The 23,605-nt window shown below is 41.6% G+C and overlaps 1 protein-coding gene across 1 annotated transcript; it reads left to right on the top strand.

The window, feature by feature from the left end:
• The first annotated feature begins 10,379 nt into the window (after positions 1 to 10,379).
• TIMP3 (TIMP metallopeptidase inhibitor 3) lies at positions 10,380 to 18,763 on the top strand. The gene is made up of 4 exons (XM_009708394.1): positions 10,380 to 10,469; positions 16,719 to 16,830; positions 17,511 to 17,632; positions 18,268 to 18,763. Exons 1-4 carry the CDS (start codon positions 10,380 to 10,382, stop codon positions 18,463 to 18,465), a joined length of 522 nt encoding a protein of 173 aa, XP_009706696.1. The 3' UTR covers positions 18,466 to 18,763.
• Positions 18,764 to 23,605: the final 4,842 nt, after the last annotated feature.

The raw sequence follows: 23,605 nt of genomic DNA, 5'->3' as shown, positions 1-23,605 counted from the left end.
TGAACGCTGAATCAAGATCTGAGTGCTACACCTAATTCTTTCCATGGTGCTCAGACTCCAGGGTAAAATTGTTCCTGTAGCTAAGGTCAGCTACATAGTATTAATGACTGTGGTTACATAATAGACATTAATAAAATGGGCGGTTAGGAAATTCCTTGAACGTTATGATAAACCAGAACTGTGTCATGGACACGTCCAGTGTATGTGAACAGTCTGCAGAGGCTGTCAGCTTCTGAACAATTTATAATGGCTCAAGAGAGGTGGGCACAGGTACTAGCTTCTCACAGGAGAAATTGTTTGAATGCAGGTTTAATTCCAGGGTCTGGCAGGCCTAATACCAGGTCCTGTCAGGTCCAGGGCAAATAGGAACAGCCAAGCAGCACATATAGGCCTGACCTGGTTAAGTATGTATACCTCTGGCGTGGACAGCTGCTTAGCCTATCAGTTTAATGCAAGTTTTCTAATGCAGGAAGGAATTTGCAGGCCCACCCAGTACCCTTGAAATCTATACATGTTCCCAAACAGTTCTTCCTCTCTAGCTCCTACGTGCAAAATTGAGTGTAAACCATGTGATCAGTGGAGTGCAGCCTCCTTGCAGAGTGCTGGCACCCATCCCAGCTGGGCGAGGTGCTGAAGCAAGGAGAGTCCTCTGAAGTAAGTTGCTGAAGCAGGGAGTGTCCAGGCCTGTGGCTTTTGATACTCCCTGTTTTGAAAGGCTTACATGGGCTGTCAGAGCTGCCCTATTTCTAATGCGCAGAAGAAAACTGCTTTCAGATGTTCTCTTTAGCAAGAATCTCCATCCTCCTGCTCCTCCTCCTGTTGGACCATTTGGATGTGAGCTCCCAACGTGTTCATGGATTGTACACTGAGTGAAAGAAGACTAATAAATAGGCAGATTTGGCTCAAGAATTTTCTATTGTCTTCTTGAAAAATACAGTGATGGATTTATTACACTTGTTAACTCTGGATATGCCACAGAGGAAATCTAGCACTAAGGAGCAAAGACATGCCAGTTCTATGTATCTGGCTTTGCAGATATCTCACTATAACATGAAAGTAGCCCCGGACATTCACTGTATATGTGGTTGAGTGCTGGATCAGAGCATCTTTCCCCTCTTCCTCTTATGATATATGTGAGCGGTCTCTTGGCTGCTTGGTGAAGATAGTGGTTTTGTTCTGAGAACCAGATATCAAGCTGCAACACAACAGCTTGCAGAAGGAGTGATCATATCCCAATAGAGCAACTTACATACAGCTTTGCAGAGGCTAAGGACTTTTCTTTCTCAGCAGAACTGAAACTTCCTGGGAAATTTGCAATCAAAAAGAAAAAATGGAACAAAAGCGTGCATCTTCAGCCTCAGATCTCCTCACTGTGTACCCATTTTGATGTACACGTAAAAGCAATGTCATTTGAATACTTGCAGCAACAGATGTGGCATTTGAGGACTGTATATTACCCTTGCTTAGGATCAACAATACTTTTTTCTTTAAGCAGTGCCCATGACCTTAACAGAGTAAAAGTCTGCCCCATGTGAATCACAATGGTATTTCTGTGATTGTAGTAGCTTCTTTAAAATACCACTCGATCCATTTTAATCACTGTAGCACTCATTCCTGTAGTTTATTATCATGATCTGTGGAAATGGAAGATCAGCCTTACTTGCAACTGTATCGCTAAATCACAGGCAGAGGACATGTTTTCTCCTTGCAGAGGCTGCTCCTGTAACTGTACCACTTTAGGCAATTCATCTCTCATCATATGCTCCAGTTTGCTTTCCATGTTACTGCTCACTTGATGGGTTGGGAAACGATCGATGCCAGATGCACATTCCTTTCAGGCAGTAAATGCTCCTGCAGCAGTAAGTCACGTGCACCAGCTCCTTGTTTCATTAAAATCACATCTGGTTTTCATTTGCCCCTAATTGGTCTCACTTCAGCTCTGCCATATTCTCTGAGTGGAACGCTTAGACCTGTGGCTCCTTCAAACAATTCCAAAGAGCTATGAGAAACCAGAGCCTTGTCTGTGTCAGCCTGGCTTCCCCTTATCCTGTTATGTAGTGTGTCTAGAAGTACTCGATCTGGAAGTGAGGACTGAGTTAAATCTTAGTGCACAAATCTTAAGCAGACCAAAAGAAAATGGAAAAGGTGTTTTGAGCTGAGCATTGCCTGACCAGCTTTGAGTCATTGCTTGTTATTTTTATCTACTGTTGTAAGCTGGCTTTGGAAGTGCTTTTGTGTGTTGGTTTTGACAACCATCTTTCCAACACTGCTAACCTTGGCTGAAAGCAGTTCTTTCTTTGGCAGTTGTCAGTGGCACAAAATGAGGCAAAATGCAGTCTGCTGAAAACATCCCTTGGAGAGAGGTGCAAGGTGCCTCTCTACTGTTCTCTGTTCTTAAGGCATTCCCTTCCCCTCCCTCCACTTGCATCACTTTTCCTTCCTTTACTCTGATACTTACCTACTGCCTTTTGCCTCTAGCCTGAATTCATCTTTCAGTAACTAATTAAAAAAATATTTAGGTGGAAAGTTGAAAAAAAATCTGCCAGAAAAGAGACAGAGAAATGGCTAGATGGCAGGAATGACATTGGTTTCTCTTTTTATTTTACCAGAGGTTTCTCAAAGCTGTAGCATGCTCATTGTGTAGTCTGCCGTGTCTCTGCTAGAATGTTTTGTTGATGCAGGCTGTGAGACCAACTTAGTGATGCGTGTAACTCCGGTGACTCCACTTACTCTGTGCCTGTTCTAGCCAATCTCTTGGGCCTACCTGGCTTCCTTGAGTTTAGTAGTTGTAATAGCTGGTAACAACAGATGTTCTTTTTTCTTTTTTTTTTTTTTTTCCTTACTTTAGCTTCTCTGTATTTATCACAAGGTATTTCCTGAAGCTAGTTTCCCTTGGCACGAAACATACCATCTACACATGGATCTAAAAGGTTCTATTTGTAAATGGATATAAATGCATTTTAGATCCCTCCTTTCGGTCTTTCCTCCATCCTCCCAATAGACTATCCGTGTGTGATAGGAAAGCAAGGGAGCTAACATCAGGAGTTAGATGCAGGGGCAGTGCTGGAGAGCTGAAGAGTCTTCAACCAAATGGCATATAGGAACCTGAGTGAAATGTCTAGAAGATAATTTGCAGTTTCTTATCTAACATAGACCTCTCCTTTCTCTCTGATTCTAGTGTATTTCAAAGTGAGCCTGGGCTTCCATTGAGTGAGATGCACCATGTGGGGAGAGAGAAAAATGCTTGCTACTGCTGCCATCAGAAAAATTGCATCCAGTTAGTAAGCTGCAGGTGAAATGCCAAGCACAAACCAAGTTCTGCTTGTTTTATGCGACCTTGCATCTTCAATTTGTGGCCTTGTTGGGAGGATTAACTTTCTCCCAAGTAAAGCCCTTCTAGAGCAGTTTATACTTTTTGAAGTGATGGGAGGTCTGATGCAATCATGGTCTTGTAGGAGAGTTGTATCACTCGTTATTTTGCAGTGTTGGATATCAAGCAGTACAGTGTATTGTGCAAACAGACTTTCAGTGGCAAGGAAATCTGCAGAGATGGGAAACCTGGTTAATAATTAGCAAGTGTAATTGTGATTAGTTGTTTTAGACAGAGCTTGGGCCTGGGTGAAGGCATTTAATTGCCTTCCACTTTTTTTGGGTGGCCTTCGAACAGCCTTGCTATGCTACAGGCAGGGAAAGTTTTTTTTTCGGATGTGTGAAGTGAAGGCTAAAAGTAATGTCATAGTTCTGGTTAGAAAATGGGAAAGAACGGTATCTATGTGTCTTGCCGCCTTGTTTTTATTTAGATTGTTAGTCAAATTGTCCCAACACACTTGCTGAAGTAATCACAAGTCCTTTCCAATGTGATATTTATGTGACAGCTGTCTGACTGGTAGAGGTGATTGGTGTCAAGAAGGTGCTTATTCTCAGTGTTCCTCAGAGCACTTTGAACAGGCAAGAGGTCAAGATTTGGACTGCCAGTAATGGGAGCTAGTTTGTTGGTGAGGGGTATGAGAGGAAGGCAGCCAGCAGTGAATCTTACTTCAGTATCTTTTTTTGCTTGCTTGATGAGGATCTCTGGTGATGCTGTGTACCAGGACAGCTGGATAGCTGGATTTGGCTTCTTCCAAGAAAAAGCAAAAGAGATTTGCTTTGCTCTTGTGGCTTTGGCTAGGGGTTGTGATGGAAGGAGGCAAAAGGAAGCTCCTCTATTGTATTTTTCCAGCCTTCTCACCTTTTGCAAGAAGCCTTCAAATTCAATACTCATTTGTAAGATAATTCTATTTTGACTATGTAGCAGGAGGTGACTCTCAATACAGACAGATCATCAAACAGACTGGAGACTTATATCTGTTTCTTTCCCTTTTTATTGAATCCCCTGATGTCATCAGCATTTTCCTTTCTATTCTGCTTTGCTGTGGAAGTGGAGGAATGAGTAGGGGGCTGCTTTCTTGTCACCTTTCCAAAGCAGGCCCCACCCACTTGCTGCTCATACAAGCCTACAGCCACCAGGCAATTTAATAGAGCTTCCCAAGAGGGGCCATATAGCTGGGCCAGACTTCCAGTCCAAAGGACACAATCCATTTGTACTTATGGCCCTGTTTTCTGGGAGGCCAAGGGTGTTGGTAATAATTGCTAACAGATCAGCCAGGGGAGTGGGAAAAAGAATACAGCTCATGAGAGAGAGTGAGCTAGACAGACACAGCAATTCTGTCTTTTTAGCAGCACCATCAGTACCGATGCTAGAAAGCCTTGTGTAAAAGCATCCTACCTTGACCAGGTTAGGAGACAGCCGCATAAATGCCAAAATAAACTAATACCTCAGTAATATGCTAGATATGCTCAGGAGTCTTAAACATACTAGCTGCCTTAGCCCCTGTGTGATGTGAGCCCTCCAGCATGTATCAGCACAGTAAGTAGTTTTTGTGAGACAGGCTGAATGAGAGAGCTGCTAGTAAAGTTGGTAAAAAGTTCTCAGTAAATTGCTCCTGGAATGGAGCCCACGTATAGTCTTTGAATGAATAAAATGGCAACTGTCCTCCTTGGCATGTCCTCTGTCTAGTGTTAAGGGAGTATTTTCTGAGTGCACCATTCTGTTGGGTTGGTTTTTTTTTGCTGCCCAGCTCTTGGTGTAGTCAGTGGCCCCAGGATAGAATAAGCCTTTCTTCAGTCTTCTGGTCACATTGCTGCTCCCATATATTTTATTTTGCCACTATTTGGATCTCAAAGAATGGACTGGGAGAATAACTTGTCCCCGGTCTCTCCATTAGCAGACAACACGAATCCTCCACATGCTTCACTTACTTAAATGCAGTGAACATGCATCTCAGCCAAACCTCTCACTTAAAAATACTCATATTGCACACCAATAAAATAAATCCTTGAAACAATAATGAGAAGTGTAACATTTGTTACTCTCCTGAGCCGTTCATGATAATTGGTCACAAGGGAAATGGGTTTGGAGCGAATCCCGGTCTCTAAAGGGTGTATGCCTCCACTTAAAATACTGTATATGGATGACAACCAGCCCACTTACATGAAAGCATCTGTTTCTCATGGTCCAGTTGGGCACGCAACTGGGATTTGTGGTGTTAGCATCTGCATGTAGCACTGCCCTCTCATTAATGGGAGGTGAGATTTGTGATGGTGTCACCACCATCTAGTGGCTGGCCCCGATAAAGGACACAACCTGCATTGAACTAAGACACTTGATGCCTTTGCTTTTCTGTTGGGAAAAAGAGCTACTGCACATATAGTAGCTAGTGTGTGCCTGGATGGAATGACTTTGTAATTACAGGTCTTTTCACCATCTTTTTTCCTCAGCTTGGCAAATGCTTGTCTTAATCTCACGTGTCTGCTTCCCTTACATCAGTTGTTGCCTGTTTGTCTAGTCCTTGCCTTGTGAAAAGAATGCCTTCTGCTATCTCAGCTGTAAAACCAATGTCCTCTTCTGCTTCATATCTTACCTTTAGGCCTATTATTCCTATGAATCCTTGAGAAAATGGCACCAGAGTAAGAAATAAAGAGTACTTGAATTAGATACGTGTGCATTTGGGCAAATAAAAGTGCGTATAGGGCCTTTTTCTCCTACGCCCATTCTGATTTGTTTGCCTTTATAAGACTTCATCCAGTGAAATCTGGAAAAGATGCAAGTGATTTTTTTTTTGTGTGTATACATGCACATGCAGACAGTTTGTACCATGCTAGAGATGCCAATGAAATACAAACCACTAGCTACTTGCGCTATACTAGTCCTGTGGCAAATCTGAGCCATCTCTGTTTTCCTAATTGCTAAGCTACTTTACATTTTAAAAAAAAAGGGAAAGGAAAAGAGAGGAATACATTAATAATTTGTGATACATTGTTAGATGTATTTCTTGACTACTCAGTCAGAACAGGTTGTTACTAATAATTTTTTATTTTTTTTTTTAGAATATCAACTAAATATCCGGTTTTCTTTCTCTCTGTTCTCTCCGTCATTTTTTAAATCATGTCAAATGTTGAGAAGCAGCGCTTATGTTTTCTCCTCTTTGAATCATGGAATGGCTGCTATGCTTATCTTATCAAGATTTATATCCTCATCTAAGTTAACTTTTCATAAATAATTACAAATCACTCATGAGACCTTGCCAACTACTCCAGTCCCACAAAATGACCTGACCTGAAACCCCAAAGTACTGAGAAACATTCATCTTGGAGTATTTTCATAGGCAGTACTTCAAAGGAATTGTGGTTTAAAAATATGCAGCTATTTTGGTGACCACTTGTGTGGGATAAAGTTTCCCATCAGTAATAGCAGGACTGTAATAGAGCTTCAGGGAGAAGGAAAGAGTTCAGGCGAGCAGTCAGCACCTTTTGCCTCATTCTGCTCAAGCAGTAGGAGACCCCAGAAGTAAACAGTTGACTTCATTAACATAACACGGACTGAATTTGCAGCAGAAATACTGTAAACTTCTGATAATTTGCAGAGAGTGAAAAATTCCTCTGGCAAGTATGCATGGCCCCCGCTCAGTTAGGAAAAAATGTTCTTTATCTTCTGACCAGGTGTGAAGAGTGGTCCAGCAGTATAACTCATGAGCGGTGGTTTGAAGGAGCAAAGATAGGAACTGGCAAACACATGACTGCAGATCTGCAACTTGAAGCTCTGTTCTGGGCAGATTTACAAGTGGCTCTCACATGTGGAGGCTTAAGGTGATGAAGTTGGACATGCAAGAGCAACCTCTGAGCAGTCCTGTCCATCCAGCATTTCTCTCCAGTTACCCAGATGCATCTAATGCTCAGGGGGTGGGTCTTTAGCCTCACAAAATACAGGGGGTAGACTTAAGTTGAAGTATCTTCTGCTCCTTGGCTAGCAGCTTGACTTTTCCTTTAATGTGGGAAAAATGAGGCAGGGTAGGTTCTTTGTTCATTCCTAACCTTTTTGGTAAAGGAAGGAACTTACCTGGAAAAGTTACTGTTTGGGTGATAAAGGCAACTTCTCTGAGATATGAGAGGGCTTGATCCATTTACAAAAGACTTGAAGTGATGGCCTACACTAAGGCTTGTCACGGTTTTTAGTAGGTGAATTTGCTAGGGCAGTTGTTCTTCTCTTAACTTTACTGGGAAACAATAACATGAAAATACAGATCCTTCCACCTATTTGCAAGGGTGGCATTAGTTGAAATTGTTACGTGCTAGTGTAGATGTGCATTTGAATCTTTGGTGTTGTGGTGAAGCTCTTGATTAGTCCATAAATCAAAGTTGGTTTCTTTCTGAAGTGGCTGTGCTACTCTAACTAGAAGTTAAAGGGCTGTCAAGCTAGCAGTAAAGTACATGAAGAAAATGGGGTTTTAGATATTTTTGTCAGCAATTGGGAATGTGCCTGTTATATTTTATGCTAACCCGTGTTCTGGTTTGGAAACTCTAGCATTTTGCAATATTACCTTTTAGTGTATTTCTTATCACTGTCACTAAGATATTTCGTTGTTGATTTCAGAAGCGTTGAGCAAACACCAGGTTTTTCAATTTCAGTGTATCAGGTATACGATAGATGAAGAGAAGATTTTGACACCCTTTGCTATAGACTCCAACATTAGTGAAGTGCTCTGGAATTCACAAAGCCTTAAAGAAATTGTGTTCTTTCTCATTGACCCTTAGGCAGTCTGGTTTTTGTAGCTTCACTGGTGGTTGTCGTGGATTGGAGGCAACAAATGGAAGAAGCTAGTTATTTAAAGATATTTGCAGCCCTCAAGGACATGTTTCAGTATAGCTACTAAATTTTGAAGAGAGTAAATTGAAGTCTGAACAACTTGTTAAATAGAAGAATCAATAAAATTGTACTGGCTTTTACTGCCATTGGATAATAGAAGTTTGAAAAAAAAAAAAAAAATGAAGTTTTACACTCAATGAATGAAGGTTTTGTTGGTCCTTTGAATCAAAGCCAGCAGGACTGTCTTACCTAGTTTAAAATTTATTTGACAAGTCTGGCTGAAGCACAGGATATAAATCAGAGCAGACTGAGTTTGTCTTCATTTCACACCATCTTCATGGAACAAGTTCCAGGAACTGGTGTGTATAACCAGACCTATCTCTTCCTTTCAGTCTATTCTTCAAATTATTCAGAAAGCTGGGACAAGGTTTTTACATCATTAATTTGGTCTAGGTAGTGAATACAAAGTTAACCTCCTGTTCTTTCCCATTTCTTCCAGTGGGCTTCTACAGCTATTTGAAACCTAAATGAGCTAAGAAGCAACAAGGTGCTTGTTTAATGTCATCTATACCTAGCAAAATGGATCCCTGAACTTTGTTGCTGCTTTTAGATAGTGCTGTAATGCAAATAATAACTCGCTGGGTACTGTGAAAGCAGTACCTATGTCTTGTGCAGGGAGTTACGATCAGGACCTTCATAGGCTCAGAGGAAATGTATGTGGTCCATTTTAGTTGCTGGATTTCAGTAGTCTGGAACCATTGGGCCATATATTCAGCAGAGGTGTGTTGTTTGCAATGGTTTACTGATACAAGCTTTATGCAAAAGTAGCTGATATCTCCTCTTCCACAAAAAAGGGTTTTCTAGGAGATTTGTGTATAATTGTACATTGTCAGTCATGTTATGAGTATGTTGCATTATTTGGATTATTCTACTGGAATAATGTGCATAGCCCTTGTAATGAGAAGCTTAATGAATAATATATTGTAGTTTTGATGTTTCTCTTGCTTGATGGAATTTGAGTTCCTTGTTTTATTTTTTTGTACTGTTGTTTGTATGAGTGGCATTTGGGGTACAGGGTTTTCTAATAGTGATCCTTACTCTTCGAAGGATTGGTCTTCCCCAATCTCATTTTCTGCAGCCCTTGTAAAAATTAAGACACTCCTGGTGCTTGTGTAGTATGACATGGTTGTTCTAGGGGAGTGAGCTTTAGCTGAGTAATGCCTGCCTTGTCGCTAAGCTTTGCTCCTCTACGGAGATGAGCATGTGATTGCAAAGCTTTTTCAAAGGAGATTGATGGAATAGTAGGGTGTTTTTTGTGGAATGCCCCAAAAATAGATGAACAGGAAAACTTCATTAAGCGCTGACTGTAAACTACCCACTAGATCCATCTGACGGACCTCAAAATTCTTATCTATGATGGCTTGGGCTCGGTTGGCATTGCTGTGATGCATCTGTGGTATAATGGAGGTATCTGTGTTGGGCTGGATGCTATGTGCATGCATGCACGCACACTGCCCCTTATCATCCATGAAGAAATGAAGTGCAGCTTACGTAAGGTCTAATGGATGAGCTTTAGTTTGTCTTCCAGGTGGCTTCTGACTGACCTGGCAGCTTTCACTGTGGACTTGATGGTTGCTGAACAATCTGTTTTTGCACAATAGCCATTTGTTCAAGGGAGCCATTTGTTGGGAGTTTTGTGGTATCTGAAAGGTGGCAGCTGTAGTGAAATCCCCAGATATGGGATATTCCGGTGTGCTGTACTGTATTGTGGTTATTGGGAAACAGAAGCTGCACTGGGCACCCGGAGAGCAATTTAAAAGTAGTATCTTGTTGAACATCATTCTATATGTTAAGACATTAAATACGCAATTCATCCCAGCGGCTTGGTGCAAACTTTTTAACCTGTCTTGGTCCCAGCTGTAGTCTGCTTTGCATATTTCAGTAAGATTTCAGCATAAATAATGCTGATTCTAATTCTTCACAGAGAACTGGATTCCCTCTAAATAAATACTTGCTTTGGTATCCCATTTTACATCCCTTTGTTGTATGTGAGATTTAGATTAAATTCAGAGGAAGGTTGGCCTGGAGTTTTGTTTTATCTTACAGACTGATTTATCTAAGTGGCTTTTTTGAAGTGGAGGTTCTAACCTAAATGTTATATAAAGTTGTTTATAATTTGTTGTATTTTTCTTCTCTTATGACAGTGATCCGAGCTAAAGTTGTGGGAAAGAAGCTTATGAAAGATGGACCATTTGGAACGATGCGATACACAGTCAAGCAGATGAAGGTATGTTTGCAGACATTTCACATAGGCTTGTACGATAATGGTTCTAGTTAACATGTAAAAACAAACAGAGTTTGCCTACTTAAAATAGCAGCACCTCAATTTTTCATGTTGGTCAACCAGAATGGAAGGTAACCACCAATTGGTAGAAATTTGCCTGGAGAGGGGAAAGGAGCAGGAAGAGATTATTCCTGACATACAATGCTGAATACCTGAATTCTTCCTTTATTTTTAAAATTTCTGGTAGTAAAAGATGCCAGATGGCCTTCTCTAGGTACTGGAATCCTGTCTATGTTCAACATACACAGTGTTAGACTGCGGAACTGCAAGCTTTTCCATGCAGCACTTTAATTAGATTAAAGATGTGGTGGTGATAGGGGGTCTGCCAGCCTTAGGAGAGTGGTCTTTCATCTCTTCTTTCCTTGCATTCTCTGTGACCACCAGTTAAAATGATGACATGTTTTTCCAGGTATGGAACAAATGAAACTTGTATAGTGAAGTCTTTATATAAGCTAAACCAAACCCTGTAGCTTTCAAATATCATCAGCTCAGAAGAGCTGTAAAGTATTGACTCGGAGATGAAAAGTAGTAGATCTCCTGCACCAGTTGCTTGGTTTCTCTAGTTCCTCTCTTCAGAGCTCTAATTCTTTGCTACACAAACTGCATTCAATCTGCTGCTTTGGACTTAGATTTTTTTATTTTTTTGTTCTTAAACTGACCCGTTGTTATGTAATGTGAAAAATCAGCCCTAGATTGTTTTTCTTGGCTATGCCATTCTAGTCATAAGACTGATTTATGTCTTTTAAAAAAAAAAAAAGGGAATGGAAAAGCTTGGCAGAGACTGCAGAAATCTGAAACATATTACACAAAGTAAAGGTTCAGAAAAAAACAGTCACTTGCCTGCCTTATAACAGTAACTCTCTTTATAAGGCGGTTTATAGCTAAGCACGAAAGCTGAGAGGAGGAGACGCAAAGCCTGTTTCATAAGCTGTCGCAAAACCGCACACGTAGCCAAATCTGGTTCTAGCGTGGCTCTTCCACTAGAGTGGAATGCTTGCAGTTTGAATAAGAGTGCATGAGGTACTGGGTTTACTATTTTCCTTAATCTTAAAAATATATATTTAAGAAATCTTAAAAATTCCTTTTTAAGACAAAAAAGGAAATACATATTTGTTGATTAACTTGTTCTTGTAAAAAAAAGGCAACTGGTTATGTTGGCAACAGTGAGACAATACTGCCACTCTTTTTTTTTTTTTTAATATGACTGTCCCTGGCCTCATCAGGCTCTGTGCTGATCCTGTCCAGTTTTGTCAGTCTCCAGCTCAGCAAGTGTACCCCACTTCACAAAACTACTCAACGTACATATGCTGCAGTGGCTGTATCAACTTTTCTTCTTCTGACTTCATCCTGCTCTATCTAGGACCCTACTTTTGCTCCTACTCAGTTCCAAGAGTTTGATGCTTCCCGTCTAACATATGACCATGAACAGGGTCTGGTGGTGATCTAGAATAGCAATAGTCCCCCAGATTAACTACTGCCCTTTACCAACTGTAACGTTAGCCTCTCTTGTAACTAATGGTGCAGCCTGCCCCATTGTCAGACAGTGAACTGCAGTATCAGAGATCTCTGGAATGGCAGTAAGCTTTCCTCCTCTGGCCTAGGAGCCTGCAGCAGTGTCCCTGCTAGGAATAGAAAAGGCTTCTATGTGGCTACTGGCATGGGCAGGAGCATAAGCCCAAGCAAGGTGAGCGTGTTGAGTGGAGCAGCAGCCACCCTACTGTCAATGGACGCCATTGTAAGATGCCTGAGCCTTTCCTGGCTGTTTTCATTGCATTATTCTGCAGCACAGGACCAGGGTGTTTACAACAGATACTGCAGTAATCTGCAGTGTCCTTGTGCCGAGACCACAAGAGAACAATTGCTTTTTTGCAGGAGCAGTTCCACAGTGGTTTATTAGGAAGCTACGTGTCCAGCAAAAGCAAGAGTAATTTTAAAGGGGAAATCATGTGTTGGTCAGACTGCCTCTATGCCTGCTACATAGATGGTGGGCTGGTGAAGTCTTGCATTGCACATTTAACTGTGACCTCTGTTGGGAAGGAACCTGAAGCAGTCAAAGTGCTCAGTAGAACTGGAATGTCCGGAGGACATAGTTCTTGATAAACAAACAAACCAAGTGTCATCTTTGAAACCCTGCTGTCTTTCTGCTGAGCTTAGAGACTTCAGCATAAAGAGGGATTCAGCTCCATACAGTGAGGGAGCTCAGAGTGACGCAGCAAATCTCTCCCTTGCTCCCCCCAATGAAACCTGACTGTTTTTTGAAAAGAAAACTAAAGAGGCGTATGGCTCTGCACAGCTGCATGGGAACAACTCTGAAGATAAAACTAACATGTCAGTGGTTTTTGGCCACCTATAAACCCTTCTGCACCTGCAGATGAAAAATAAACAAGCCATTTAGTCTATCAGTGTGTACTGAATTGCCTGTGAAAAGCGTTGAGAGCCTTAAAAGGCAACAAACAATCTTTGTTTTTCTTTCATGGGTTCCTTGGAGTTTGCTGTGGCTGATTCTTGCTCTCACTAACACTCCTGAACTTGTTGCTGAATTTCACAACTAAACCAGCTTGGGGCCTGGACTGGAGCACAAGGTCAGCCCACAGGCACAGAACAATGCCAGGCTTTCTAGCATTCAGGTTGGTTGTCTGAAAAGGCCTTGTGCTTTTTCAAGCGACCTCTGCCTTTCTCAAAGCAATCCACTGCTTTCTCAAATAATTTAAGAATATTTCAAGATCATGTGTCAGAAATCTGTACAGGACTGACCTAACCCCTGCGTGTTCTGTGATGCTGCAGTGCATTCTGAGAATGGCCCAAATCTATTTCAGGAAACCGCAAAGGAAACAAGCAGATAAGATAATTCTACTCCATGTGCTCAAACAGTCCTGGTTGACCATGGCAGCACTCGGCACAGGCTGCCAGAAGCAAGGAGGCTTTCCTTGGTTTGTTGCTAATCTGAAAATGAGTCTAAGGGGTGAAACGTGATAGTCCCAAGAGGAAAGACATGCGGTGGGATTAATTTAGTTTAATTTTAGACAGACTAAAATGAGGTGTTGAATCTTTCTTGCTCTCTTGATTGTCTGTGGAGAGAGACAGGAACCACCAAAGAGTAATTCAGCCCACCAGTTGTAGACAACTATTTTAGGATGGGCTGAGTTGTTCTGGAGGTGCCTGTTGATGACATTTGACTAGAGAGAATGCCTAATTCATATGAAGTGTCTGAATTTGAGGTCGCTGAAGGTTAGGGAGGATGACTCCAAGCCTTGGTATCTAGTGCGACCTCACATGGGAGGCATAGAGGGAGGAACATCACATCGCAGGGCGATGTTAATCATGCAGCAAGAACGACCGCAGGATTTGCACGTGCATTTCTGAGGCAGTATGGGGGCTGCTAAGAGGAATGCTGACACAGCTGGAAATAGAGCAGCACTAGCAGACACCACCATGTGACGCTTGCTAATACTTTGTTCCCTGTCATTACGCTTCTGAAAATACACATTTGTGGCGACAGGACTCCGAGGGTAGCAGTTATGAGAGAGGGTAGCTTTATGGTAGATTTTTCTCTGTCCGGTCTAATGGCACTTCCAGGATATTTTGTATATCCAAAAATAATGCTTAAGGTATTGTTTTATTTGTTTTGAAAGAGGGCATTGGTAGAAGATTCCCCTTTGCCAAATTTTCTTTTTCCTCCCCTGAGAAGCAAGGTCATGGTGAGTTTTCTTTAGTCATCAGAGAATGAGGCAGGCCCTGTCTGCCCCCAGTACTGGGTCAATTAGCGTAACAGTTGCTGGCATCGATGAGGGTCACTGAGGGGTGAGCTGAAGTGCTTTTTGAGAGGCTGAGCATGCTTCCTTCAGCAACCCTGATGGCAATGTGAACAGGAAATAAGGTCCAGGAGTTGAAAACCAAACACCAGTTCAGCATCACTGATTACTTCATAGGCAGTCATGTTGAGCTTGATGGTGCAGAAGATGCAGAGTGACGACTGTAAGAGTCCTGTAGGAAGGGCCTGAGCAGCTTGTAGCCCTTTCTGCAAGGGGAAGAATGGGCTGAAAGTGTGCCTATGCTCGTGTAGGCTTTGTAGCACAGATATTTGATTAGCCCAGCACTACTCTGAGTGACAGATCACTTGTACAGCACATGCACAGCATACAACTCTCTGCAGTGTAGATAATGCGCTGCCTGCAGCGACTGGGCAGCCCCAGCTGTTACCTCAGCTAGTCTTACCGACTTAGATACTGTTATCATAGCTTCTTGGTGTGACACCCACTGGAATAGGGTCTGAACACATGGTCTTTATTCTGTGTGTCTTTCCTCAAGGTACTCTTGGGAAGTAAGGCAGAGCTGTGCTCTAGATGAGGAACAAAAGTGTGCTGAGAGCCTAATAACTCATCCAAGGACAGACAGGATGCTTGTGCCAGAACCTAGATCTCTAGCTATCTTGAGCATAATTGGAAAATCTGAATAGATCGTCCCATACCAAGAAGATTGCAGGGGTAAAGTAGAGATTAGGCACGGTTCAGTTCTTCCATATTCACGGAAAGACTTTGCTAACTTATGGACACAATGGTGTATTCCAAAGATGATCTGTGAGCTTTTGTTGATACAGTATGATTAATTTAAAAAAAATGCTTTCCTTGCATGTTTGCTGGGTGTAGAAGGAAGGCTGGAAAATGCAAATCCTTTAGCATGTCTTTTACAGTACACAGCAGTGCTGTCACTGAGTTGTGATACTGTTACAAGATTATGCTGATTGGGGTAATATAACTAAGGAGAAAAAAAAACCTGGCAGACATTGTGTCGATGCCCCAGAGATAGTTTGACCTGTCAGCACAGCAGAATTAGTAGTAGTTTTTTATATGCAGTATCTGGGTAGTAAAATCAGCAGACATTGTTTCAGAAAGAAGGTTTGTTGTTTTTAAAGGAGGTGGGGGAATAGTGAAATACCCTGGGATAATGTGGGACTTCAACAAATAGAATACAGCCTGGAGGAGAATACTGCAGCTTAGGTGACACAGCAGCACAGATCTATAGCTCTGGGATTGTTTGGGTTTGTTTTTTTTCCCCTCTTTTGCCTGACTTTAATATTTACAGTTAAACTGAACATGAATGTGCTTTCTATCAACAAATCTGACAGAGGAAAGGATAGGCTGGGAAATGCTATGAAATGATGATTCTTTCTGACTCTTACAGTTTTCCTTTAACTTTTAAACATTGGCCGTTTTTTTTTGGGGGGTGTGGGAGGGTGGGGGGCGAAGAGAGACTGAATACTTTGAAAAGACGACCAGGTTTTAAAGATTAAATTTTCAGGAAAAATCATCCTCAATATTTCAAAAGTAGGATATGTTTTATTTGGTCCAATGTACACATGCAGTGATTGTTTCATTGCTATGCACAGACTTGATTATGCTACTAACCTATGGGCATGAGTCTCCCTAAATGGCAGCGGCAAGGTCAGGTCAGATAGGGACACATGCTAATTTCTGACTGAATTCAACTGCCAGTATATGTGTGGGTTCATATTTCAATTAAACTGAACCGTAAGAAAGATTATGAAAAAGGAGGAGGAGTGTAGAGGAATTATGTATACATGCTATTTTCTTTATGGCACCCATCAGTACTGGGCTAATTTTAGGAGATGGGGTAGAATTCTATTTCTGCATTCATTTAGTTTAAAGAAACGTTAAATGTTTGCTGAGGTCAGCAGGGGTTGCATATGCTAGGAGTTTGAGAAGGAGGTGTCTGGCTTGATGACTTGGATCAAGCACCAAAGTTTTGAAACTCTCACAGCAGCAACACTGGAAAATAGGGTCATTGTTTAAAAGAAAAATCCCTTAGTTAGGAAGAAATTGTTTAAATCACATGAAGGAGAAAGTTTCCAAACTTGAACTAATTTAATTTCTCCCTAATTATGAGCTATATAAGGGAAAAAATTGTTCAGGATGTTGGCAGAGCTTGCAATGTTGGCGCTTTGCTCACTCAGTGCCACTGGAACTAATGTGAGTGGGGAAAAGTGGTCCCTGTGCAGAATTGCAATGGCTTGTTAGCAGATGGGTATTCCGCTTTACCACCAGATCTGGTGGGGAGACTTCCATCAGAGTCCAGGTAGTGCCATTAGTCCTTCACCCTTGTAAACACTAAAAGTTCACTGCTTGCCACCACAGTTCAGGAATGTGACTTAAAACATTTTTATTCTTTCTCTAGATGTACAGGGGCTTCCAGATAATGCCACAAGTTCAGTACATCTACACAGAAGCCTCTGAGAGTCTTTGTGGTGTCAAGTTGGAGGTCAACAAGTACCAATATCTGATTACAGGTAAAGGACAGTGTACTTCATAATCAAAACCTCTTCTGTTCTGTACATACACCTGTGACAGACATGGGCAGCTCTGTAGACAGCTCTATGCGCAGCTTCCCAAGTGTTAAGATGGCCAACAGTATTTTGGTGTTCAGTACTCTTTAATGCTGAGAACTCTCTAGATTTCCTTCTTTTTCCTAAAGTATCTCTTATACTCAGCAATGTTGTGACAAATATGCTGTATGACAGTCCACAACTGTCAATTCATACCTGACTTGCATGTCTGTCACAGGGAACTGGTTACTACTTGGCGGTGCCAGAAATGGAAGATCCCTTTTGAAATGAGCTGGAGAAATGCAGGCTGCTGAGATGGGGGGATGCAAGGAGATAGAGATGCGGCAGTTGCCAAATCTTGTTTCTAGTGAAGTTGTGAATTCACTTTGCTCTGTTGTTGGGAGGAGCTTGACAGCATTACTCACCTGCATGTTGTTGGTGGTGCTTGCAGCTGGCACAACACTCCTAACTTACAGAAGTGCTGTAATCTTGCTGGCCAGAGATTCCTGAACCAGTCAATAAAAAGAAAGCAGTTGCTGAGCAGTGACCGAAGCCAAACATATTGAGAGCATTAGCAATCTCAGGAAACAGAAAAGTGCTTGAGCTGAGAAGTGCTAACTTGTGACTATGTCTCTGTTTTCAAGGCCGTGTGTATGAAGGGAAGGTTTACACTGGCCTGTGCAACTGGTATGAGAAATGGGACCGGCTGACTCTCTCCCAGCGTAAAGGACTGAATCATCGTTATCATCTGGGCTGTGGATGCAAGGTATGTGCATCTCTAATTAGGTGGCATTCAGACATTCAAACCCTAGAATTCTGTTTCCACTGGCTAGTAATACTGATGCTGGTGAACAGCCAGGAAGAGAAATGGAGGACAACAATTTTTAGATGGAAAAAATAAAGCTCAGCTTTAGCGTTGAGACCAGAGAAGAGACAATCAAATAAAAATTCAGAGTCTATGCCTTTTTAATGCCCTGTTGGAGTTAATTGGGGTTGGGGAAGGCTTTCAGAATCCATGCAGAATCATGTGGAGGTGAATGAAACCAGGTACCAGAGGCTTGGCAAGGTATGTCCAGCTTTTTTCCTGTGTAAACATTTTGAGTGCTTAAAACCTCACAGCCTGGCACTGGGACTAAGAATTTTGCTCATGGCCCCAGGCCTGCAAAAACATAGGCACAAGCTCAACTTTTCTGCCTCTGAAAAGCCCTTTTGACTCTGGAATTACCTGTGTATGTGAAAGTAAGCACATGTTTACATGCATCCTGAACTGAGGCTGAAATTTGGGTCGGTAAGCAAGGTTTGAGGGAGTGGAATTTTTAAACCCTTGTCTCTGGTAAAAAAGCATTTTATATAATGTTGTTTTTCCATGTAGTCTTACCTGATTGCTCTTTACAATTGCAGATTAGACCCTGCTACTATTTGCCCTGCTTTGCCACCTCCAAGAATGAGTGTATTTGGACAGACATGCTCTACAACTTCGGCCACTCAGGATACCAAGCGAAACACTATGCCTGCATCCAGAGGGTGGAAGGTTACTGCAGCTGGTATAGAGGATGGGCGCCTCCAGATAAAACGATAATCAATGCCACAGATCCCTGAGCACGCTATCCCTTCCTTATCTCCCCTCTCCCTTACTTGTGGCTGATCTTCCTTTGGACACTAACTCTTACCAGATCATGATGACGACAATGAAATTAGTGCCTGTTTTCATGCAAATCTTAGCACTTCGAACACTTAAAAAAGAAAAGGAAAAAAAAAAGGAAAGAAAAAAAGTCTGTGCTACCTTACTGAATTTGTAATCACCTTTTCCATTTTTTGATACCACTCATTTTGATCAGACGACATTTGGGATCTTACTTTTGCACACCAGAGGGAAAAATGGGAGAGAGAAAAAAAAAATAAAAAATGGAGCTCTCGCTCTCTTACATGTTGTATCATTAGCTGTAGCAATATAATCTCTATTTTTTTAGGAAAACAAAAATCTAAAAACTATGCCAGTTAGGCACTGTATTCTTCTATGCGCTGGCTTCCTGTCACCCCTCCTCATGCACTAAGTGCTGAAAATACATAGACAAATCTATTTGAAGGAAAACAGGTTTCATTAATCAGATTGGCAGATGAAACAAACTGAAAAGAAACCCAGCCTAAACTCTGGAAAAAATGACATCCGAAAGAAATCCTCCTCTATGGGAGAGATTGGCAATGTGATTGAATCCAGCAGTGGGAGAATTCACCCGGTATGTCTGACCACATCATCTGGTAAAAGTCATCTGGTTGACTGATTGTCCTAGCTAATTCAGTCACAGTGTGAATGCAACAGCACATTTGGAGTTCTGGCTTTCCCCAGAACAAAGGAGAGAGTATTTTGTATTTTAGTTGTTGTTTAAAAAACAAAAGCCCCATCCCCTATGTTCAGGGAGGTAAATCCACCTACAGCAGAGCAGATGAAGTGCTGTGCCATCCTGTTTTGAACAGCATTGGCTCCTGAAATTTTTGCAGCTTAGCTTCAACAGCAAAACTGGCTTGTGAACACCTTAAACCAGACAGATGTACAAATACCAACTGTAAATCAATCACATGGAAGAGGGAAAGGGGAGACTTGCTAGAGCTCTTACTATTAAAAAAAAAAAAAAATCTATTGCCAAAATAGTGTTTTGCTGAACTAGGATGTATATACACATAATGACATAAGCTATTTTTAACAGGAAGTGGAATTTTTTTTGGTGTTATAAACAAAAGAATGGTTTGTTTGTGTTTTAAAGAGAGAAATATTGACATTCCGAGTCAGTGAGTTGTTTTTAAGATACTGAAGTTCCAGTGTATCTGCAGTAGTGGCTACAGTCATTTGTTTCCTCTGTACGTCCTTGCATCATGGTTCCTGCCCTGCAGCTACACTAGCTGCATTTGTTTATATAGTGAAAGGAAGTGTGTGTGGGGGCTAGGCAAGGAAAAGTGGTCTCCTAATAAGTGCTGGCTGGAATCATAAAATTTCAGCTGCCCAGAGGATTCCTTCTGTGTCAAGTGCTGTGTTTCCCTCTAGGCATTGTTAAGCATAGCTCGGTGCATGTGCTCATACTAGGTCCTGCAGTGATGTGGGAGGAGGAGCCTTACTGTCTTGTGCTTTGCTGTTGACTGGAGAAGTTTTTTCGTTTTTTGATTTTGTTTTTTATTAAGAAAACTATAATATAATTTTTCTTATCAAATAAAAGTATTTTAAGTTTTAATGATGGTGAAGAAGGGGTGCTGACAAAATGGGTGACTGAGTTTTGGATGGGGAGGGCTTGGGCAGGGAGAAGATTATGCTTAACTTCATTTTTGTATTATTATGATTATTTATCTTAAGTTTCCATATATCTTCAGTTCATTCCACTTAGAAAGCAGAGCTTTTTTTGCAGGAAAAAGTGTTGCAGTTAATTCCAGCTTGGGGCAATACAGCATTTTACAGTCAGTGACCTCAGTTATTGGAGAGTTGTTTGGGACTTCTTTGCCAAATGGAAGGGAAAAGGTGCCTGAGATGGGCCCTGATCCGTTTTTACGTTCCTTGCGTGCTACCAGAGCTCTGCCTAGACGTACATCCCCTGAAATGCCCCATTTACTAGATGAATTGTTGCAGCAAAAAGCACGTAGCTTCCTTTTTAACATGAACTTTAAAGGGCATTTTCAAAGAGTTGATGTAAGAGGTGCCTAGGTCTGCTGTGTAGTTTTTTTTCAGCTGCTTTGAGTGGCAACACGGCACAAAACACATTGAAAATCTGTTGGATTTTCCTGTGATTCAGGCTTGGAACGCTTTTCAGAAGTCCTCTTCCCTGTGACTACTCCTAAACGATGGGTTGGAGATGAGAGGGAGAGTAGGGTGCTTCACAGCACCCATCATAGGATCAGGTGGTGGATCAAAATGTTGCCCCTTTTGGCAGAGTACGAGGTTGGGCTTTTGGCACAGTGGAGCAAGCTCTCTTCGAGCTGTGCACAGCTGACAAAATTTCTTGAGGGTCACTGAGGGCAGAGCGGAGCCGGCCTCGCCACCCTCACTGTTTGCATCGTGTGAAGTCCGCATTGCTGGAGATGGCCCTCCTCAAGCTCAAGGTGACTTCACAAAGCTGACGTCTCTTTGAGCTGCAGCCACTTTTCATGACTTTGAAAGGCTAAATGAGAATGCCCCTTGATGCAGTGAAGTGTTAATTTGAATTTTCATTAAACTGCAGCTCTGCATATTTTACCTGTCACTGATTCATTTAGCTAGCTGAGACATCACAGTATTGCACTCAAATTATTGTGAAAATATTTGCATTCTAATACTATGAGGACTTGTGTCCCTAAGTAGGATATAATGTAGCTATGTGCTTTGTAAACAACAAAACAGCAGATGCATTACCAGAAAATGAAGCATATTCCCATTTTATATTGCAGATGGTAAAATATTTCTGAGATGCAGACAGCTAGACCGGCAAGGATGGGGATTTGGTAGCAAATCTTTCCCCTTGCTGTGTAAAGAAACAGTTGTTAAGGCTTTTAAAAATGTGGACCCAAAAGGAGGGGGAAGAATCCAGTAAAAATACATTTCTTTTGGGAGGCTTCTTAATTTTGTTTCTGTGCATGCTGTCAGGGACATGTATTTCTTGGGCTAAACTTTAGCTTGTGCTTGCATTAAGAACCTGACTTAAGGCTCCCTTGAAGTGGGAGCCAGCCATTAAATGGATTGAACAGGCTCTAAGTCAGACTCAAAGACTTCTTCCTTTCTATCTGCTCTCCTTTCTTCTGTCTTGCTAAGTCACTTCTGCCTGCCAATGGACAAAACCCTCTCCTTCATTACAGCAGGCCATGCGATATGTGGGAACACCAGGCATGGAGATGTGAGGAGGCAGGTGTGAAGTTGTCCCCAAAACGTTAGGCTATGGAGCATGGAATGGCTTGCAGCAGCGCAAATATCTTCCCGTCATCTCTGACATGCTCCTTGCTTCACCCCATAACCTAAGGTCAGAGGAACTGTCAGTGGCACAGCTGATGTGAGCATGACCTTTGGACATGTACAGGATGAGGGCTTCCCTCCCTCCTCCCCTATGCTTTAGATATACCAACTTTATTAAAAGTACTTTTTAAAATGCAGAGCTCGTTTCTAGACTGTTGCTGTTCACTTTCTTTCTTATAGGTATATTTCCTCATTTGCTTGAGAGTGTTTTACCCTTTAGAATTACAAAAATTATGAAAAATATATTGAAGGTTTGGGAAAGATTGGATTTGATTTTCCTTTCTGAAAATTGAGGGGGTAGAGAGCAGGAGGAGATCTGTGCACGGAGTACCTTGAATAAAGTCCTCTTGTGGGAGGCTTCCCCCTCTTCTGTGTGGGACAAATCTGCCATTTTAGGTGTAAATTTCCCATGTTTTGAAGAGTTGCATGGCCCTTTAGGTAGGACTATTCTAAAACCTAAATACATCACTGTATCCCATTCATACTTGGATGGAGTGAAATGCTACCTCACCATGATGGGAAACATACTGTTGCATCTTTTACAGTAAAGACTGAAGTAAAGGCCTCCATGTGAACAAGTTTCCATTCTTTTAGATGTCCCTGAACGTATATCTCACTTATATTTTATAGTTTAGAAGGGCAGAACAAAATTTAGGGAACTGCAAAAATTTTTTCTTTTTTTAGAGTAAGTGGCTTTTGGGGCTACCAGTCTTGAGAAAAGTCTTAAAAATCCACTAAACATTTGCTGCTGCTTTGCCTGTACTGGCTTCTCCTTCTTTCTGACACTGTCCTTCCTTCACAGAGCCACTCTGCTGTTCCTGATAGTCATGGAAACTTGGGGAGGGAACCAAACCCGTGTGAAAAATCTTGTCCAGAAGGAATGTATTTGTTGCTAAATTTTCTAGCACTGTTTACAGGTTTCCTCCATGTTATTTATAAATTTTATATTCAGTGAATGTATATTGTCTTTTAAGGTAATGTTGCATAATGTTCACTTTTTATAGTGTCCTTTTATTCTAAACAGTAAAGTGGTTTTATTTCTATCACAGACATTCTGTCTCTGCTTCCCTTGTATTAGTTTTCCTCCACTTCAAATGTACACAAATGGATTTGCAAGTGGATTTATTAATTTCCTTCCCTTTCTTGATAGCGTTTTATTGGGTCCAAAGCAGATATTCCACCTCTGGCTATTCATGTGCTTTGGCAAAGATTCCTCCAGCAGTCCCGCCCTCTTTTCAAGAGCTTGATCTCTTTCAGAGTTGTTACTGGGGTCATAAGCCCAGGAGAGGTGAAGACCCCCCCGCTTTGAAGTTAATGTATATCCCACTTGTTAACTGGCCATAGGGGGTCACTGCAGAGCAAGGCAGTCATTATGGCTCTCAGGTAGCACCAGTAGGGCCCGAGAAGAACAGTTGCCAGATTGCTCTGAGTTCCAGTAAACTGATCACTGCGGAGAGGGTTGAAAGGTACATGCCCGTGGCAAAGGGAAGGGAAATTAATCTTTCCGATCTTTTCTGCTGTGAAATATCAGAGCCTTGTGTCCTCTCTTTAGGCTTACTGTATAAGGCTGGTTAAAAAAGCCCTGTTGTCATGAGAAGGAAGCTTCAGAAAACTCATTTTCAACTAAATTAAAATGCTCACAAAAATGAGCCTACTGTTAGAAATTGCCTTTATCTCACTTTTACTTTAGGAAAATCTCTGTTCTCTACATGGATGAAAGAATGAAGCAGATTTTTAAATCTGTTCTATGTTTAATCCAAAGGCTTAGAAAGT

Source organism: Cariama cristata, unplaced genomic scaffold, assembly GCF_000690535.1.
Source record: "Cariama cristata isolate BGI_N322 unplaced genomic scaffold, ASM69053v1 scaffold15909, whole genome shotgun sequence".
NCBI lineage: Eukaryota > Metazoa > Chordata > Aves > Cariamiformes > Cariamidae > Cariama > Cariama cristata.
This window is presented reverse-complemented; position numbering and strand designations above follow the sequence as displayed.

What these genes read in the sequence shown, in the direction of transcription:
- TIMP3 (XM_009708394.1), top strand. Translation starts at nt 10,380, where the DNA reads ATGACAGTGATCCGAGCTAAAGTTGTGGGAAAGAAGCTTATGAAAGAT. An exon ending in GTACCAATATCTGATTACAG is followed by an intron (nt 16,831 to 17,510) that starts GTAAAGGACAGT and finishes TCTGTTTTCAAG; the next exon opens with GCCGTGTGTATGAAGGGAAG. An exon ending in ATCTGGGCTGTGGATGCAAG is followed by an intron (nt 17,633 to 18,267) that starts GTATGTGCATCT and finishes TTACAATTGCAG; the next exon opens with ATTAGACCCTGCTACTATTT.